Here is a 19,232-nt window from a genome sequence, read left to right on the forward strand (position 1 = left end):
CCAGTGCCATTCTTAGTAGTGTGTAGTAATAAATCTATCTTGCAACTTAAGTTATGCATCCTGTCTGACTCTTTGTGGAGTACATAGGTATCTTTCTTCCAATTATGTTTATCTCAAAGCCATAAATTTTCGTGTTAATTGGGTTTTCGCTCTCCCTTCTCCCTCTCCGGTGGGGGGGAAAGGAGGGAACGTCATGGGCACAGTTCAAACCATGACAAGCCTTTATCTAGATAATCCAGATTAAAAGAGAAGAAATTGTCATGATCTTCTAATCTGTGCATAAAAGTTCAGAAACTGCTTTTATTACACGCAAAAATGATTCTCAAAATGGCCTTCCAAYGCCGACATCTTCTTAATAATTTCTCTATCCACAATGCTTTCTAGATTTCACCCACCATCGACACATTTTCTTGCCATATCACTTTTCTTGTATCTCTACACTGTGACACTTCTCACTGAGATTTTGCTTTCTCTTTTTGCATTCCTTGCATGCTTTCCCAACCTCACCCCAGTCTTCTCTTCTARTAGAGGGAACACCTCTCCACCACTGTATCCTAAATTAAATCACCAGTGATAATGACCATCACTTAAACACCACTTCAAGGCACCCCAGAGCAGAAACTCACCACAGTCCCATTCATCTGAGCTGTCACTGCAGTCTGCCTGCCCATCACACCAGAGCTCACGAGGCACACATTCATGGTTGGCACATTCAAGTTCGCTCTCTTTACAAAATGCTGCAAAGACAAAAACATGCTTCCTCCTGAGAAGGATATGATCAATGTGAAATTCACATTGAGATTTTAAAAATTAAAAGGAGGGTGAAGGCAGGCACAGATCAGATTTATGGAACAAGGAAGTGAGACAGATTTGCAACAAAATTCAGCATGTATATCACTGAGGCAGAAGGTGGGTGCTGCTATGCAGTGACAGAGGGCATCACAACTCAAAGGCAAGGAAGAGTGTCTGGAATTGCATGATCTGTGATTACTTAGTATCATTTATGSTCTTGTCACATGAAACCTATCTAAACCCATCAGAAGTAGTAAGTGAAAATACAGTACCGTGCTCTTTAGCCAACTGATCCAAATTCGCTTAATTCTTCATGGTTTCAAAAAAAAATTATTTTTACTACAATGAATATATATTTCCTCTAATCCACAGCAATTATATATTAATTTTCAGATTCACCTTTGTTTTTGAATATTATAGAATTATTTTTATCGCCACTTTAGAGGCAGAGAACTGCTCTAAAGTGAACTGATATACATGCTCCAGTTCACAGTTGGTTGCCAGTTGGCATCTTTACGTACAGATTTCCAGAATCCTTTCAGTATGGGAACTACAAAAGCTTCTGTTTGCAAATGACTTTTAGCAYTCCCCCAGTAACCTCCCTTCCAAAAGGCAGGTGTATAGTAGTACAGTGCCTTTCCCACTAACACACTTCCAGCTTCTATAAACTCCCTCGTTAGGGAATTCTGAGACCTGGGGGAGAACAGAGGGGGAGCAGATGCGTGGAAGGGAGCTGCATTCAATTGTGCCTGTGTTTGGCTGGTGTACAGCATTTATCCTGCCATGCAGTCCAAGCATTTATTTGCAATACTTGTACAGAAAGTGTACTCTACAGTGGATACAAGGATACAGGCTGGGAAAAGAGAGAAATTGGTGCAACAGAAAAACTGAAAAGGAAACTGAGAGAATATCTGTCTTTCTGCCTATAGAAAACATAAAACACTTTTACTTTCATTTATTTTGCACCCCRACATCCCAAAAATGAGATCAGCCTTTTAAGGGAGTAAGTCCTTACAGCAATTCTTTTCATCCATCATGTCAGGGCAGTCTGGGAAACCATCACAAATCATAGTGTGTTTGATGCACAGCTTCTTCAAAGGACACTCCCAAAGACCCCTTTCTGTACAGCCTGGAGACACAGAAGCACAGTTCTAAAATACTTGCATGCAATACCAAATCAACTGGGTCTTTCCTTAAAACTACTGAAACACAGAAAATAATTTCACTTACAATATCCCAAAATTAGTTACTAATGAAGAAATGGAAATAAGGCTGGCACATGCACACTTAATAAATGGATGTAAATATTACAGCACTTCATAATATTTCAGTGCTTTTTAAATAATAATTGTATTATGCCGCACATATTTATAATAATGCTTTAGCCATTAGCGCAATTAGATCAAAACCCATGCACCACTATTCTTGAAATATATTTACTAGTAATATAAAAAAATTTCTAGTCCTGAAGTCTGTAACATTCCTTGGTCTTTTAAAAGCAAATCCTACAAAAGCAAGAAATCTCCATGTATGTAGAAATACATACTTTTTTTCTGGCAGTGCGGATACAGAATCTAATGTAGTATCACAATGAAAGGTAGAAAGAGAAGAAATACTTATAAAACAATATCAAAGTGCTTTGACAGTAAAATTCCTGYTGGTCAGCTAGAGGAAATGTAGCCCAAGCTACATTTTAGAAAGAGTTTTCTCTTGTTTTATTCCCCTTTTTATTTCCATCAACTAATAAAGTATTTTATTGGGATATCAGTTTAAATACTTTGACATACTAATATCTCACATGTCTGAACTCTGGTTTCATAGGAAGCCATAAAAATGGTGTGTTGTCCTGACTAAACCAGATTATTTGATTGCCTTGTTTGGCCTTTTCTATAAATTATACTTCTCATTTTAATCTACGTGCAAATTGAAGGGACAGACCTGATGTTCATATATGCACATAGTTCAGGTATAAATTTACAAACAGAACCACTCCTTGTCTGAACCCAGAACTACGAAAGCATATCAGCAGTAAGTAGTGAGCAAATATATTGTTTCCAAGAAGTTTTAATTCAGAAGTACAATATTTTACAAATTTGAACCAGAGAATCTCCACTGGATTACTGGAAAAGTCTATTCAGGTTTTAATTGTACTTGGATGTGTGGGTTGCTTGATTTTGTTTAGATTTGAAACAACAAGAAATAAATGTTAAAGTACAGAAAAATAAATAGCTGTAACCCTTGAAACTAATTCCTCATGATCAAAGAACTCTCTTGTGTATCACCAATTTCCAGATCTCCTTCTTGACAATATTTCTGATAACTGTTAATGAAAAATTAATTGTAACCAAACAAAATCTCTACTCTTACATACACCAGGGAATATCATGTTAGGAGTTTGATATCAATATAAAACAAAAAAAAGCTTAAACCCCCCAGAATTTATGAACCTTGCAATTTTTCAGCAGAGTGTTTGCAATCCATTAAATACATGTTTGTCTTTCCTCTTCATCACACATTASAGAGTTACACTGTGAAGTGTACCACAACTCTCCAAAATGAATCACATAGACAAATATAGAGACAGTTCCCTATTGAAAATAGGGAAAAATTCACTACTTACTGAATTCAGTGTTCAAATAAACTGTCTTGTTGGTAGACCATCTACCATTTGGAGTATTTATATTTCATCTCTAATTATTTTTGTGAAGTGCATTTTAAATTCAATTAAAGGGAACTGAAAACAGAGATAGGAAAACTTGCCTAAATGCAAATTACTTACATCTCAAAAATACATTTGGACAAGAGATATCGTTTCACATATGATCTTATGTTCATTCTTTTTCATAATAGAAAGGAAGTCACCATTTGTTATTCATATATACATTTCCCATGCAATTATCATTAAATCATTAAAATTAAGATCACCACATTTTTCTCTCACCTACAGTACAACAGGTTGGAACTTAGAATTCTGAAAATAGTGAAAGACTGTATTGGTTTTGAATGTTACATCCTCAATTTCTTAGTAGGTCTAGGACCCTCTTCTGTTCCCTCCAGAGGCACCGTTCAGCAGCCAGCAAGTTAATACAATCAATGACAACCAACTGCATTTAATATCACAGACTGATGACATAATTCATAATAATATTTTTTGGAAATTATCTACCCTCCTGCGCTCAGGAGTCTCAATTCCAGTCATCTCAGTCAAAGTTTTTGCCTAAACCATAAGTTTGAGTGGCTCTAAAGTCTTACGATTTTGGTGCAATTTTGTGGGTGAGATTTCCTCTCACAATGTGAAAGTATGACAGGGATCCTGACAGAAGGAGACAATCAGTGTTGAATACAGCTTTACTCTGCATGGGTGGAGTATATCCAGTCCCTTTGGACTGTTTCAACTTAGATTTTTTGGCCAGAGTAGTTTAATCCTAAGAAAGCTGTAGCTAGTCTTTTTCAGCTTCCTCCTCCCCGCACTGTGAAGTTGTTGCATGTATACCATTTAAAGCACTTCAAATACAAGGGTCTCAAATTAAACACTTAATGTTATAAACATTTAATGTTACAAAACCAATTTAAAAGGATAAAACAAATAAAATTTGACCTAGCCATTTACACATGGAAAGATCATCAAGTTTTGATTTTTTCCTGCTCACATGGAATATGAATAAGCCAGAGACAGTTACTTCTGGAGCACTACAAGGACTTTTTGTTCTTCAGTAAAAGTAATAGCCCTGGTCAATGTAATGTCACTCTGACAGAGGTAATTTCCTAGCTGACACAGTCTTCCATATTTATAGAAACTGATAAGAATTCGGCTGATTGCTTGTGACATTCTGTCTAGACTTTAGAGAGAGATCTACTTGAGAAATGAATGTTACACATTAGAACAGTATTGCATATGTTAATGTCTAGGAAAATAAAATTATCCTATAAGACACATAGCAATTTGTTTTCTAAGGAATTCAAAATTCGTGGCAACAAATAATATTTGGCAGCAGGGACAACTGAGACACTTGATTCAAGAGTAAAGAGATGCAAGACTCTGAAAGAGTCACTGATCATCAGCTCTGACTTTCCTTTATAATCCAAACAAGAGAGTGACATACTATTAAATCATATTTAAGAGAGCATATCTTTTTTTCCTTTCTTTCTTTTTTACAAGGGTAGGGGAAGGGAAAGAAGGAGAATACAAGCATGATCTGGAAGCTCCCACAGACTGAAAATACATCACACATTAGTGATAAATAACTCGTTGGTTACTGCAATCATTAAAACAATCTGCTTTTTAAAACAAGCATTTTATAGGGCTGCCAAGCTTGAATTTTAGCCTGGCTTTAACTTTCTGGTGTTGGATTTTATTTTATTGGATTTATTTTAGTGTTTCTGAAGAGCAATTCTCTTGTTGCCACAACTTTATTGCYCACATAAACTCTGCTTCCCTCTTAACCTGTTCTCAGTTAAAAAAAAAGAAACAGGTTGTGCACCATAGCTCTACTCTGCTGGAATATTTTCCAATCCTTTGCCCATATGCACACCTCTTCTCTAAATCATTAGAGATGTATAATTATTCTCATTGGCCCTAGGGATTCCAGGCCTGCATGCAGACCTCCCTGAAGACTACACCTTAGTCAATTAAGAAATTTTTAGAACTCCCTTCTCCCTCTGAAAACTCTCCTGCYAGCATGTACAAGGATACATAGTGACCAAGAGACTTCTTGATAATTCTCAAGCTCATCATAGCCCCTTAAGTTAAAAGTCAAAAGAATCTATACTAAAAGTAAACTCAGAAACATATTGGAGAATAAACTTTGTGAGTGTATGCTTGTACTTGYAACTTGAGGTTGACCAACCTGAAAAAACATGAAGAATCCACTTCAGCAACACAATACATCATAATGACATCTTTTGTCTATACATCATAAAGAGAAWGTTATCATGTATAAATTTAAAACTACGTTTACAGATTCAAGATTTCATCTGCCAGGGAGTTACGTTTTAGCTTAGTAAAACCTTCATCAATGTCAAAAAYACTAATCTGCAGAATTTTTTTAGCTTGATTACCTAATGAATATTCAAACATCCCAGATCTACATCTAAATGATCAGTTATCGTAAATTGTATTCATGTTGATTAAGAAGGATTCTTGCTATTTTATTTTTACTGATACTGTCTTAAAAAAACCCCCAACATTTTCCCACACATTTTTACAAAAAATACAAAAAAGGAGGCTTATCCTCTGAGCTGTCGCGCTACAATTCAAATAACCTAATGAAAGACAAAGTTTATTTTCCAATGCTGCAGCTACCCTCCACTCCAACTCATTGAATTTATTTACCACAGCTGTCCTCGTCACTATCATCATCACAGTCAGCTTGACCATCACATCTTCTGGATGCCAGGACACACCTCCCAGAACGGCACTTGAAGTGACTGGGTGAGCACTCTGTCAATGACAAGGAGCAGGGAGAAACAGGACTCTGTAAGGTGCAAGCTTAATCATGACATGGGCACTTATTTATCACCAGGGCTGTTTCAGAAGGGTAAATAACATGGATAGAAAACTCATGTGACTGGAACTGTGTGTCAGGCAAGACTCTTTTTAATTGCACTGGGAATGTGTGGAGCAATATTTTCCAGAGCTCTCCCTCACATGTTGCCCTCTGTCAAATTTCACTGCTTTGCCAGGTCACTGGCATACAATGTTTAGACCTTCTGTATGAACTTCCTAGCTGTTCTCCTCACCATTGTGTATAAGAAATCCCCAGGATAAAAAAAAAGATTGACAATTATGTGTCTTATGTGAACTAATAAAACTGGGTTGAAATGTGCACTGATTAACCCTTTCTTTGTTTTTGCCTCATCTTAAAGTACCATTTAGGGACAAAGGAGTGGTACAGAGCGAGCAGATCTTTAGGGAACTCTTCCATTGAGTGCAACAGCTAGCAATCCCCAGGAGCAAGAAATCCAGCAAAGAAGCCAAGAGACCAGCATGGCTGAGGAGGGAAACAGCCTGGAAAAATTTCCACAGTATAAAAAAACCCAGCTTTTCTTTGCTGTTATATGTATGAGAGATACCTTCTACACCTTCATCTGGTGTTAGACAAGTTTGGTTGTCTGAGTTCTCATCTGGAAACTGAGTGCAGTCTGTGTCCTCTGGCCATTGCAGACCTACAATCCCAAGCACAGCCTCACAGCGTTCCTTAGACTGCACACATAACGTCCTGAGGAGACAAAGTACCTGAGTGAATGTCCTAGAAATTCCCAGATACTAGAAGTTAGTAATCCTAGACAAAGCTAAAGATGAAGATCACAAAAAAAAAAAAAAAAAAAAAAAAAAAAAAAAATCAGTTAAACAGATGTTTTAATATGAAAAAAATACATATATCAAAGAACACTACTGTTGAAACATTATTTTAAGCTACTGTTATGCAGTTACTTTATACATAGTTGTGTTATAAATAGGTTAATTACAACCAAATATAACTGCTTACAAACATGGAAGAGACACTCCTTTCATGAAAGGCATTTCATTCCCCTCKTTTTTCTTTGACTTTTTGACTAATGGAACTTTTTTATTTTCCTACAATTAGCTTTGGAAAATGTTGTGACCAAAACTAACAAAACAAAGCCATACAGGATTAATTATTTTATGCTCTTTTGAGAAAATAATACATTACTCCCAAAATTAATTTTGTTTTGAGGAATTATGTAAATAAAATTCATTATTTTTCCATGCCAAACAATTCACCACTGAGCTGAGCAAACAGAAGGAATGGATTGACATCAGTTCACCATGTTACAGTTACAGACTCTCTCTTTCCTTTCATATCCTCCTCAATATCAAAAACATTGACTGGCACCATTTTATAACCTCAGATCTCTGAATGCAAGAATTATAATTTTCCAATGACAAAAAAACAAAACCCACAACAAAAACATGATRATATAGCAGAGTCATCTAACACGGTGTTCTGTGTTCTCTCACACTCAGATCTTTGGTCAAAGCTGACCTTTCCCAAGGTATTACAAGCCATTTAGTTGCCTTTTTGTGGTGAAAGAATTAGAATATGTTTGATCTTCAAAGTAGGCCTGGACTAATATTATCAAAGCCTTATCAGAGATGAAGAATAATGTTCAGAAATTGAAAACATGCTTGATAGATCATGAATGTCATAAATAACAATAAGTTCAATTCTTTCARAAAAATTTATTTACTTTTATTTATTCTTTACCTTGAATAAAACTTTATGAAAACTGTTACAGTTAAAAAATAAAGCATAACAGCTGAACTAACATTAATGGAGTGATGGAGAGATGGTGTTGACTCTCAAGAGACAAGAGGACTTTGCATTGGGCAATCATCAAGGGCATGAAATTTAACAAGAACAAATGCCTGAGCCTGCACCTAGGACAGAGTAGCATCAGGCACAAATTGGAGAGAAGCCCTGCAGAGAGGGACCTGGGCATGCTGSTCAGCAGTAGCCTTTTGCTTTGGAATTCCAAAACAAAATTTCTGGCATTTTCAACAAAAGCATAACACTGGAAATAATTACTRTGACAGACAAAGTAAGAATTCAATGAACTACAGTTTAGTGTAGTACCTGCAAGGTGGGATCCGCTGATTTGTGTGGGGGTCACATTTTGGTACTAAGATTGTACAGGCAAAAAACATCAGGTATTTGTAGCAGTTGGTCTGAACCAACGCTGGGAAAAGGGAAGACTCCCAGCTGATAGAGGCTTCCTTCTGTGTCCTGTGGCCCAGGTAGTTTGGGTAATAGGTATAGTTGTAAGGCAAGTTCATACAAAGTTCCAGAGTAATTGGCTCACACTGACCTTTCACAGAAAGAAAACAAACAGAACCACAAATTATGAGTGAGATTAAATTAAATACAGAAGACACAATTACATATATATTTAATGAATTTATAAGTCAGGGGATATCCTCTCAGGCTTGAGAAACTACAGATTCCAGAGCCAGAGATCCCTTATGAGCCTGTTCATAACAGTGAAGGTGAGTTTGAATTCTGCCTACTGCATAACCCATTAAGAGRCTTTTATTTCCTTATTAATGTTCATTAACTTCCTGAGCAACATCTTAACTTTATGATGGTACAATAAATCATCCTTTAAAAACAGATTTCTTCTTTTCAATTCAAGATTCTGATGACTTTTAAGAACAACTGTACGATACACCAACAGAATTCCCACTCGTGTACTTACAATGCTACAATAACAAGCGTCACATTGACTGGGCAATTACCAAAATTAAGAAGACAGGAATCATTCAATACTTTGGGCTGGAAAGGGTCTCAGGAGGTCTCTACTCCAATGCCCTGAACAAAGCTTGATCAGCTCCAAGAATTGATCAGCTTTCTCAAGGCTTTATACAGTCACGTCTTAAAAAATCTCTAGTGACAGAGACTGCACAATTTCTCTGTAGAGAAAACAGAAGTCAGGATTTAAATTTCTTTTTTTTTTTTTTGCTTACCAAGATCTGAAGGAGGAACAGGGACAATTAGGTTATGTATCACACAAGAATTGAGCAAGAGACAGTCTATATGCTAATAATTTAATTCAGTTAAGAGATAGGTAATAATAAAAAAGAATGAGAAACAAAGACAAAACAGATGCAATAGCTATAAGTCCAAATGATTATAGATATTATAGCTACATACAAAAATCATCCAACTTTTTGAGGTTTTTCACAACAAATTTTGAATTAGCCAATTATTTTGGATTTTAAAAAATTTTATAGCTCTTTTATTTCTTTCCAAGTCAGTATTCATAAATATTTATTTTTCAGTTTTCCACCATAATAGAAAACTACAGACAGAATTTCACTTCAGACTGAAATTGAACTTTCTGTCTAGCAATGAGATGGCTGTGAAATGATTTAAACTTATTACTCTGGACATATGAGAAAGTTTTCCATGAAAAAGTGTACTATTCAAAAGAGAAAAAAAAGMAAAAAAGCATATATTTGGTTGTTCTAGGAGCTTAAGATATAAATATATATTTACATAATTAATATCATCTTCTAGCAAGTTGCTAGCATCAGTTGCTAGYATAGTGTGGCAACTGAACCATCCCATAGCTGTATCTTTGAGAAGTTGAAAGAAGATCCAACAGAACTGGGCACTTTTCCTTGGACTGGCATTCGCTGTTGCAACTTCTTCTACTATTTACCTTTAATGTGATTATCACAAATGTCRTTTTTTATCCACCTTTTCCTTGCTGCTAAATCTTGGCATACTACCAATATTGAACTATTTCTGACATATCAAACAACGTAGTCACGTTTTTGGGTATACAAGGTTCAATGATTTCAACAATTTCCTGACATTACTGCCATTTCATTTTCTTCATGATGAACCATCCCTTGTCCTTCCACACTTTTGCCTGAGATGCCCAGATCTGTTTGGGCTCATCTTGTGACTTTCACCAGTAACTTTTTTTTGATGTCTACAGAACATTACATATTCATCAGTATTTCATAATGAACACGAAATGATGAATATGAAAGTACATGCAATATTCTAAGTGTTTGTACAACATAACATTATTCAAGATTAAAGGGTTGAAATGCACATAGACCATTCTCTTTTATTATGCCTCATATTTATAGGAGTTTAAGTAAATTCTGGAAGAAAATCTAGTCCCTTGAAGTGCTGCTGGAGGATAGCTCTTCATGTGTTTTCAATATGATTTTAATTTTCTCATTTTGTCTAGAAATCTTCTATTACATTATGTGCAAAAGTGTTGTCGTAGGTTTGATAATAATARCTTTGACTCTCACATGCAACTCCCAACAATCCAGAGAGCAGCAAACAGAACATGTGCTCCAGGGGAACATCTGATTCATTTTAAGTAACCCAAATGTTAGTCTTTTCCTCTGAAGGAAAAGACTGTCCTACAGTTTCAGAGGTCCTGCTACTCCCTTATTTATAATACATGTGAGCACTACCTAATGATTGGGGAACAAGGAATAAAATTCATTGCATCTTTTATCCTAAATTAGAAAAAAAGCAAACCAAAACAAACAAACAAAAAAATCCAAGCCAATAAAAAACCACTACCACATAGACTATGACTGGCTTAATATCTTCCTGTGTTTATCATTGACTTGGTCTATCCATTGGAGTAAAACCACCCTGTACAATCTGTGTCACACTAGCAATAAAAAAATGCTCATGGTCAGAGTTTCATTACACTCCTATGTTTTATTTTGTGCCAACTGCTTCTAATCCTGTCATTGAGCCCTGTCTTCTTTACACTGTCCCTTCAGATATCCATTCTGTTATCCTAAAAATGTTGTAAATACTTTATAATGTCAGCCTAAACTGATCTGATATTACCACATATGGAGGACATCCATTTTATTCAATATTGGGAAATGTGGTCTACGCTTGGAATTTTTCAACCATATAGTTATCTGGGCCAAAAAATACTGTTTTGTGTAAAAATTAAATTTTCCATGAGAATTCTCATTTCTTACCAAAGATGAAATAACTCTGGTCAAAATATGAAGAATAAAAATGACATGAAAAAAATAAATATTCCAGAAGTACTTCCAGATGTTATGCAAGAAAAATCTCTCCCAAATTGTCTTGCTGCTCCATTGTGTATAAACAATTAAATATTCACTGGATCAGAAAAGAAAAAAGTGAGATGATCCAGAAGATGAGTTCAGATTACATGTTACTCCTGCTAAGAACTACAGTTGCCCATAATACATCAAGGAAACCTCCTCACTACGRAACTCTTGGGTTTCTCATGATATGGCATAGGAACATTGCTTTAGAATTCATGCATTACATGTCAAAAATCATAGAATCATAGAGTGGTTAGGGTTGTAAGGAGCCTTGAAGATCGTCTGTAAGGGAGATCTTATTGCTCCCAGCAATTAATGGGAAGGTGAAAATCACATGGAACCAGACTCTTTGAAGGSTGCAGGGATGAGATAAGAGGCAAAATACACGAGCTGTTACACAGTGAATCCCAATTATTTATATGGAAAATAGGTTTTTACGATGAAAATGCCCTTACACTGAAACAGATATCTCTGAAAGACTAYGGAATCTCTGCCTCTAAAGACAGAGCTGCTCAGCTGCACAAGGTCATGGGCAACTAACTTATTTGGCACTGGTTTGATCAGGAGTTTSGGTTTGTCAACCAAAGGTGTAACATGACCTCCTTCTAATGCTGAACATGATACATAAGACAATTCCTTTACAAAAACTTAGACAAAGCACTGATAGAAGCACATGCAAAGCATTTATAAAATACTTTATAGCTTTACTTTAGCAGCATCTAAAGGCCCCAGCATGAATGATGTCTGACTCAAACACTTGAAGGTGATAGTCACGACTCTAGAGAGAATATGGAATTTGGACTAGTTGACCTTCCCAGATCCATTACATTCTAAATAGAATAACATTGTCCGCACAATCTCCATACAGCATTAAACCATACCTTGCAGAGATAACTGCAGCAAAAAACAATTACAAATGAATTATGTAGAAACTGTCTGTAAGTGAAGCAAAGCCTGCCCATGTGTCAAGCTGACCTGAACTGATGTGACTATATTAATACAGCAGTAAGTTTTAATTAATTCTGAGTAGGTTTTAATACAGTTCTGCCCCCCTTTCAAAACACAGACAAATATATTTCTATTGATTACCTCTTCACATTGCTGCATTGCATAAGTAAGAAAAGCAGCTATTCAGAAGCAAGTGCACTGCACAGGAACCTTGCATGGATTGGTAACAGCATAGCACACAGATATGRGGATACACAGAATTGAAGACCCTGATCCTCTACAAGATGTATTGGTCAGGATAATTAGTTTTTCCAGTTCGAATGCCAAAAGTATTCATTCCTTCATAAAGGTCTTAAAGTTCTCCTGACTACTAAATACAATAACATGGAGGTTTTTATGTTTTGAAAATAAATCACTGTCTTCTGCTTTACACTTAGACTATGCAGTTTACATAGACACTGAATGTCATTAAATGCTAAGAAAAAGGGCACCAGTAAACACCCATGAAGAAAATATAGAAAGTTCACAAAGGAGAAGATTAAAATACCCCAATGTCAAATGTTATAAATCCTAGTACGTCACTAATCAAGAGTTTTGATAACACATTTGTTTCAACATTGCCCTTTTCAAAGCTTAATCATTAGCTAGAAAATTAAAATATTACTTACTGTGTCTTACCCTGCATCTTCGTTACAATCTAAAACAGCCTAAAACAGTGACAGTATGACTGACTTACTGCAGTTTGCCTGGTTGTTTCTCATCTCACAGAGAGAAGTTCCACAGGGATCAGGGCAGGAAGAGCACCTCTGGTCTCCCTCCTGACAGAAGGTTTGATCTAAGTGAAACAGAAATGTAGTTTTCAAATTATTTACCAGCCTAATAAAAATGACTGGRGTGTAATGAGAAAGTACAGTGTTTACACAAAAATTAAGTATTTCCTTTACATATTTCAGTAAGCACCCAACAGTATTTCAAGCACAGTAAGGATGTGAGGAAGAAAAGTGTGCGAGACTGTCCAGATCTCACTTTTCTTACCTCTACATTAAATACAAAAATTTATGTCCCAGTTTCTGAATGAGAGGTATGGACCTCTGAAAGACATTTACCATGAACCTCCAGAGTATGAAAAGTCATGTAAACACATTTCAAAAAGAACAATAGGTCCTAGCAGAAAGAGAACACTCTCTGGGRATTGTTCTTCAGGACTATTCAGTTGATCTGCTTCTCATTTTATGGTTGTTTTGGCTGACAATAAAAGACATCCTGATAAAAGTCGTCAGAGCTGAAGCTTTATTGTCCTCCTTTGACTGGGTGAAAAACAAACAACATCAGAAAGAAATCCAAACATGCTGTGCTCCCAATTATGGACTTCAGAATATATAAAACCTGCACTTCATCAAAGGTTTCTGAGCACACTACCCRGATAGTTACTTTAGCTGACAAATCCCTTGACTTCTCTCTTCCTCATAGTTGTGATCACTCCTCTCCAAACCATTAAATTCTCTCTTCCACTTGCAAAATCAGTCATTTAGTTTACTATTATGTACAGAGAGACTAAATAGATGGTGTTTATCATCCTACCCTGTTTAAAATAGCTGACTGCGCTGACTGCTTAGTGTTTGCTTGCACTACTGCCCATGAACATCGATCATTGATTTATTCCTCCACTGGGCATGCAGAAGGTGCTCAAGAACATCTTGTKGCAATGACCTTGACAACCATCTTGTCTAAAGGGTATGATTTAGCCATACCCACCAAAATTATGTGGATTTACTTCCATTCATACATGTTATTGAAGCAATAGCAGTAATTTCTTTGTTGTAGCAATTGCCTGTATCTGATTGCAGAATGGAACTTGAAAGGTAGGGAAAGCTTTTTGATTTCTAAAGCTATCCCAAATATTTACACTAACATTATTTTTAAAGTTTGCTTCAACTCCTTCCGATCCCACAGTGCAAGAGTTTATCAACTCTTTAAAAATCCCCGTGCTACAGTGTAGATTCTTTTGATCCTAGCATAAATAATGCTGAATTTCGACAAACACACTCTACCCTGCCTTTGGAGAGACYGCAGAGGCAGCTGTGAGTACATCTATATTAGATTTCCATTGTTATTAAATGAATGAGAGCAGTACTCATAGACAGATGCCACACCTTAAATTTCCTAAAGGTGTATAGTRAAGGTCACCACTTTTCTCATGCAGATAGAGATGAAGCAATGGTCATCTGTAATCTGAATTTATAAACTTGTACCAGGACACAAGGTGCCTGTATCTTCCATAGACAAGTGGAAGTCACTACACCTTGATCTCAAATTTCTATGCTGATTTCACATATTTAATGWAACAAAACCAATACTCCAACTGTACTAGCCCTAACTTAACTGACTCCAATAGACATAGCCAATTTTTTAAATTTGATTTGTAGAACAGAGAAGTCTTTGCAATAAGACCACATTTTTTGCAGTTCCTGGAAACAACAAAATATATAAGAAATACAATAGTAATTTACAAACAAGAATTCTGCCTTGCTTTTACATGGACTTTGCAATAAACTAAGATTAATGAAATCCAAATTCTGTAACATATTCCCATGCAAATTAGGATTGCTGGGATGTGGTTGCCTAAAGAAAGAATTTTGTTCTACACAATACTGCAAAACACAGGATAGAACTTTTGCATATTGAAAAATTAATAACACAAACAAGGAAAATGTTTGTATGAAAAAGCTCTGCAGCTTAATGCCAAGCAGAAAGATCCTCAACCTGTAGTGGATCATTGACTACATTATTATAACCTTGTATTTCTGCTTGAATATTTTTAACCATTGCTTCAACATCAAAGGGGAAAAAAAAACCCAGTGATAACAAAATACCTCACTGATTCTAGCCCACATCATGCAAGAGAAAGGCAGCATAAAAAAGTTCAGAGAATAAGACTGAGACTGGACATCAAGAAATAAGAATAAAAACCAAACATTTTGTGAAAGTGCACAGTCAGAACTGAGAACAGAATTTGCTTCTGGGTTTTTGGATTGTCACAGTCAGAGCTAGAAGATATTTCATGCAAGACCTTTTTATAATGTCAACATTAAGAATAAAGAAAAATAATTATTTCTGTGTTTCAGCTTCTCAGTTTTTTTTTGGAATAGAGGTATTTAAATTGGAGTAGGAAGATCCAGAGAACTTCCTATGAACAGAAAGGACTGAGTATCATGCTTATGAGAGGATTTCTTCTAAACTGGATTCCTAAAGAAATGAGGCTTATATAATCACATTGTATTTATCTAATGACAACAGGTCTTTTCTACTCTAATAACTTTTAAATAGCTYGTCTTATTACCACCACATCTGTCAGTACTAGCTTTCTATATAAGTTAACTATTTTAACTTCTTTAAAATAAGATTCATAAGAGAAAAACATTAATAATTCTTTCATTGCCAGAAAGGCTGCAATCTGAACCTATACCTTACAGAAATAAGAGAATTACATCTGAAAAATATCTTCAAATGCTGAAATCATAGTAACAYAACAACATTGCTTTCTGAGTGTCTTTGGGAAACTGTGTTCTGGGGTCAAGACATTGCATAATTCCCTCTTCTCTAAAACAGTCCATCATGAGACAGCTATCAAGTAGCTGCGAAAACTTACATTCTCATATATTTTCCCCTAGTCACACTAAATCATTCATTTACTTATGAAAACATCCTTTCTCTGATTCCCAAGTTCTGATAAAAAATGGATTTTACTGAGAAAATTCCTCCTCAAATGACACCAATTCCTGTAATAGTAGATTCTCATTGCTCCAAACAATGTCTTTCAARTAACAGCTGATCACATCAGATAACTAAATACTGTGCCAAATATCACCTCCACTTCTTCAACTTTTTGATGCTTTTAAGTACCAAAAGAAATCTGCTTACAATTGCCTGTGTGAAAACACATAACAACCAGCCTTAGCAAGCATTACTTCAAAGGTAAAGAGAGTGATCTGTCATATAGCTTTAGCTAAAGGCACTGCAGAACATAGCAGTCAATGGTAGGTTTAGTAAGAAGMGTAAAATGAGGCATATCCTTACTTTGACTGCAGTTTTCTTCATCACTKCCATCTTTACAGTCATTATCTCCATCACATTGGAATGCACTAGGAATGCACTGCCCATTTCTGCACTCCACCAGACCCTGACTGTGACATGCTAGAGACAAAAAGAAACTTTAAGACAATATTCGGATCAACTCATCTTAATGAAGGTCTACATTACATTTGAACATTGTCTTGAACAGCTGATAACACTGATTAGCACTGAACATCATGAGGCTATTTTTCACTATGTGTCAGCTAAATTTTCAATAGCTACAGCAGTGCTGATCTTTAACTACAGAGACTGAAACTATGCACTGAAACTAACATAGGCTGAGGAGAAGTTTTAGCTTCTCCAAGAAAAAAGCCGACATATCTTTTTCTCATATAGTGGGAACATTACATTTAACAAAAAGCTAATTCTGCAATTAAAAAGAAGCTGAAACACAAAGCAATGCTTTATGTCTCAAAAAACACAACAAATGTTWAATTTGCTGCAGCTGTTTACCAAGAACAGGCATATTTCAAGTGTGAATGTCTGAAATTAAATAAATTTATAGTTTTGCCTTACAAGTGAGCATACCAGTTATCTTTTTTTTTCTTTCTTTTTTTTTTTTTTTTTTTAGTTTTGTAGATTCTAAAGAAAGAAAAAGTAAGTTAGAGATAAGGGAACTTACAGCAATTGATCTCGTCTGATTTGTCTATACAGTCATGGTCACCGTCACATACCCAGTCAGCTGTTATACATCTCCCATCTCCACACTGATGATGTGTCATTGGATTACAATCTATATAGAATGCAAATTTGAAGGAAAAAAAAAGGATGCTAAGTTACCATTTGTATATTTTTTATTACTGATCAACTGTTCTATGCTTRTTAGCTAATCTTCTTATTAATGAGCCATAAATTACATTAAGAGATTTTCTGTATCTGCAGGTTTTTTTGCAGACAGTAGTTACCTATACTCTTTTTTGCATTGCCAGTACAGTGATGCACTATATCATATTCCTTCTCTCAGGTGCACAGCTGTGACCATTTGTAAATAAATAAAGGGGGGTTTTGTAAAAAAAAAGTTTCTAAGATGTTTTTAAGCACATTAGAAGACCCTCTGGCTTACTATCTCACAGGAYGATTTTCAGTTAACCAGTATTTTTGATTACAATCAAAGAAAAAAATTTACTACATTTATCTTTTTACTAAGACRTTTAAAAATGTTTCTCGACTTCAGAAACTGTATTTCTTGCATGTCTTTGAAACTTTTCTTAAGAATCATCTACAAAAACGTATTCCCATCTTCATCTTACTCTTTCTACCTGAATGTACAAATAAAGAAGAGCATTCTGCTGAACAGGCTGGCTTTACACCAAAATAACTAGAGAGAACAGACACAGTCCAGCCCTCCAAATCTGCTATGAAAATCAGTGAGAGCATGAACAAAACCTTAGATTTTAAAAATTGTRTAGAAAAAAGTCTATGTCAAGGTAGGAAAGAGACAGACTAATGTTTAGAAAATCAAAATCRCCTTTAAACAAAGATTATTAATGAAAAAAAATTAAATAACCAGAACTGAAAATAAAGTATTGAAATATCTTGGAATGTGCTTTATTTGGAGAAGAAATACAAAACAAATTTCAGACAAAAAAAGGAGCCCTAGTTTTCAGTTTTWAAATTCTTTATGCTTTTCCTTAGAAAAACAAAAGGAAAAAAAGTGAGAAATAATAATTAAACTGTTGAAGAATTATCTTRGAAAACTTCCATTTTCTTAGCCACAATAACAGGACCAAAAGTTAGTAAAAATAAGGGTTTCTAAGTTTTCCAATGTTAAAATTTAAATGTTAAAATGTTAAAATTTTTAATGGCAAAACTTCCTTGTTTCTCTTATGGAAGTCAAGTGTAGGTAGATACMTATCGTACATAGATAAATATCAAAGTCAGAACATGCAAAGTGCATTGACAGCAGAATTTGAAAGAAATAGAATTTGAGAATCAAAACATACAAGTTCACTATGATGCTTATGTAAAAACAGTTCAGCTATAAATCTGTTGCCACCACTAGCATGTAGCCTCTTACAGTTTTCTTTACTCTTAGCTAAATCCAGCCAAGTTAGCAAGGAAGCAACCATAACATCTTTTGGAATTAGTTTAAAGCAAATTGAAAATCAAAGCAAATTGAAAATCACAGTATTTCTTATAAACACCAAACCCTTCAAGATCTGGATTGACSCAGAACTCTCCTTTAAACCTTTTCAAATTACATAGAGAATCTGTGAGTTGTTTTAACTTTGCTCAAATAGAGTAAGAGCTGGGTATATTACTCTTTCAGTAGTTTAAGGAAAAAGATGACTGGCTTAGGCAATCCTGATGTCTTAAAGATTTTAGAAAAGCACATAACTTTCACATTTACCACAATTTTGTTCATCACTAAGGTCTCCACAGTCATCATATCCATCACAAACAAAGGTATAATTGAGGCATTTTCCCGTGTCACAACGAAATACATCATTACTGCAGTCTGCAAAACAAATTTTTGTAAAATGTTAAAGTTACTTTGGAACATTCACATAAACTATGAACACTGGAATGTAAAGACTACAAACTAGATTAGCTAAAGATACCCTAGAATTTACAGGTCTGCATTAATGCATTTCATGGGAATCTAATATGGAAGAACACGCAAAATCAAAAGTCATTTTTAGACATGTTCACACTGTTCCTAACAACTGTTTTTTTGATCAGTACCATGAGGAGAAAGTGCTCTGGTTACACATATGAACCAAAATGTTTAATCAATTTATACACATAAAATTCTCAAGAAAGGTTGTGG

General features: G+C 35.3%; 1 protein-coding gene across 3 annotated transcripts in view; it reads right to left on the reverse strand.

The window, feature by feature from the left end:
* CORIN (corin, serine peptidase) overlaps positions 1 to 19,232 on the reverse strand; it is a 113,204-nt gene that overhangs the window by 25,991 nt on the left and 67,981 nt on the right. For all 3 annotated transcript variants that reach the window (XM_057366757.1, XM_057366758.1, XM_057366759.1), the window contains exons 7-15: positions 18,813 to 18,920; positions 17,085 to 17,195; positions 16,406 to 16,522; positions 13,065 to 13,163; positions 8,391 to 8,622; positions 6,865 to 7,010; positions 6,125 to 6,232; positions 1,808 to 1,921; positions 627 to 737 (exon numbers count right to left, since the gene is read on the reverse strand). In XM_057366757.1, the coding sequence (XP_057222740.1) occupies positions 627 to 737; positions 1,808 to 1,921; positions 6,125 to 6,232; positions 6,865 to 7,010; positions 8,391 to 8,622; positions 13,065 to 13,163; positions 16,406 to 16,522; positions 17,085 to 17,195; positions 18,813 to 18,920 (1,146 nt within the window). The remainder of the gene's footprint in view (positions 1 to 626; positions 738 to 1,807; positions 1,922 to 6,124; positions 6,233 to 6,864; positions 7,011 to 8,390; positions 8,623 to 13,064; positions 13,164 to 16,405; positions 16,523 to 17,084; positions 17,196 to 18,812; positions 18,921 to 19,232) is intronic.

This window comes from Malurus melanocephalus, unplaced genomic scaffold (genome assembly GCF_030028575.1).
Source record: "Malurus melanocephalus ecotype Western Australia unplaced genomic scaffold, MMel_1.1 scaffold_71, whole genome shotgun sequence".
Lineage (NCBI taxonomy): Eukaryota > Metazoa > Chordata > Aves > Passeriformes > Maluridae > Malurus > Malurus melanocephalus.